Below are 2190 nucleotides of genomic sequence, written 5' to 3' on the forward strand. Positions count from 1 at the left end.
TACGCCCCTCGATCAAACCTCTTTACCCATGGTAAAGGCGGCCAACCTGGATGTCTCAGTCCATTGGTTTTGCTAACCACAAGGTCCTAATTACCCCCCCAACCTCTTTCATGTCCCGGAATCTGGTACTTGATAACAGGGACAGAAAACCGCTCAAATATAATGGTGTTTTTTGAGAACCTTGAGTACCCACCTTCCAGGCGCAAGTACCGAGTACGCCGACTAGGAACCCAGCAGTGAAGAAGTTGCTCGAAGTACCCGCTAGCAATAAACCACAGATCGACTCGAGGCCTAGAATTATGGACACGCCAATGACATAGAAAGAAAAACCATGATTTACGCCCACCGCATTGAGCCACCCTATACCCACTATATCATCAACTAGCCTCCTCAACCCTCTCATACTTGTCCGGTGTCCACGTCCTGTGATCGTTTTCCAGCCAATCATACACTTGTCTCCAGTCCCGGCAGGTATGCACAGTTCCATCGCCAGTAGCGACTGTATTCCCATTAGCCAATTTCTTCATCGTGCCGCCCGACTCTAGGGTTGTATCGGCGGCGCAGAGAATACCCTGTCGTAAATAATGGAAGCAGTGTGCCGTATGGTCGGACCCATCGTCCCCGTAGACAAGCACCGCGCGTATGTGGTTAAGGCAGTGCATCTGATGCCACATTGAAACACCAAACGCGAAGTGCTCCTCACCCAGGAAAACGTAACCCCTGCCTGGAGGGCGAATTTCGTTCCATTCAGCCGTGGCAGTGATGCCCTCCATCCCGTAGTGGGAGGGGTCGTCGTGGAACGCGGCTTGGATAGTGCGAACTTTTAGGGGGAGCTCGCGAGGTCGGTCTCCGGTGAGGTAGGCTACTCTACGTTAGCCATGAGTACATGGAGAAGCTGGGATGAGGCGTACTGTATTCCCGCGAACCCCGTGTGAGGATGCGCAAAGAGAAGAGGAGGGCGCCCAAGTTCAGGACGAGGCATACGCTCAGCACTGCAAGCAGGCCGAGGGTAAATCCGCGTAATTGGGGTGCCAGGGACTTGGGGAACATCTCAGTGAGCTGGTAGAGTGGTGCGTTGAAAGGAGCAGAGACAGATGGGATTTTGATCGGTATGAGAAGCGGGCTAACTGTGTGACACACCTATGCCCGTATATGCTCTCACTTGGGTGGGCGAGCCGTGATGGCCCTGAGGAGCATGCAAGGAGGGGATCCAACTGCTGAGATGTTCTGATCATTAAAGCAGTTATTCAAATGATTTCGTTGATGACGTGGCGGGTGTCAGTAGGCGGGGAAGCACACGCAAGGATATGTAACTTCCGAGATACCATGCTCACCACAGCCATTATTCAAAATTTGTAAATGACGTTGGTAGTGCTAGTAAGGAATGAAACACACGCAAGGTAGTTTGTAGTTTCGCATATAATACCACCCTACTCATAATGACGGTAACTAAATAGACACCGGGCTGGCCCGTCAGTCTATTAATGACTACCCCCTGCTTTGGCCGTTCTCCTCGCTAGGTAGCTGTATAATGAAGCTATTCGGGGTTTGCATGATGGATTATCGTCCCTCCTTACATTAAGGACGCAATAGGAAATTGGTAGGAAGTAGGTAAGATTTGGTAGTAACGCTGACCTTATCGCTACCCTCCTAGTGATCCAGCGGACCACACCATATGCATTACAACCAAAGAATACACTACTCCGTCTTTCGGTAATGGTGATGGACTCGAAGAGGGAAAGATCCTAGTTGGCACTTCAACCCATTCCTGAAGTAAGTAAGCAGACTTGTGCTCCTTCAGACGAGGAAACATATAAATTCCCAAGGGCATGACAAGCACTTATCACATTTTTTCAGCCAGTCACCTCTTCAACAAGCAACAAGAACATCTCATAAACAAGCCACCTCTTCACCTCGCCCGACAAACGCGTCCACTCACCACTGAACTCCGACAATGCATTTCACCACCCTGCTCAGCCTCGCCAGTCTCGGCCTGAACCTTTTCCCTCTCCAGGTCGCAGCGGCTCCCACTGCTGATTTGGCTGCACGCACTGAGGAGTCAATCAACCAGATCCGTCCCTCTGACATGGTCGAGAAGCGACACAAGTACGGAATAAACCATGACGAGATGGCACACGAGAAGCGCCACAAGTACGGAATAAACCACGACGAGATGGCACACGAGAAGCG

At 51.0% G+C, this 2190-nt stretch overlaps 1 protein-coding gene across 1 annotated transcript; it reads right to left on the reverse strand.

Moving 5' to 3' along the window:
- Nucleotides 1–377: 377 nt before the first annotated feature.
- On the reverse strand, nt 378–1050 carry BDW47DRAFT_130722 (uncharacterized protein; the record flags this gene model as incomplete). The annotated part of the gene is made up of 2 exons (XM_024817154.1): nt 378–862; nt 912–1050. The coding sequence occupies 2 exons, from the start codon at nt 1048–1050 to the stop codon at nt 378–380; spliced, it is 624 nt and encodes a 207-aa protein (XP_024667153.1).
- Nucleotides 1051–2190: the final 1140 nt, after the last annotated feature.

This window comes from Aspergillus candidus, assembly GCF_002847045.1.
Source record: "Aspergillus candidus strain CBS 102.13 unplaced genomic scaffold BDW47scaffold_111, whole genome shotgun sequence".
Taxonomy (NCBI): Eukaryota; Fungi; Ascomycota; class Eurotiomycetes; order Eurotiales; family Aspergillaceae; genus Aspergillus; species Aspergillus candidus.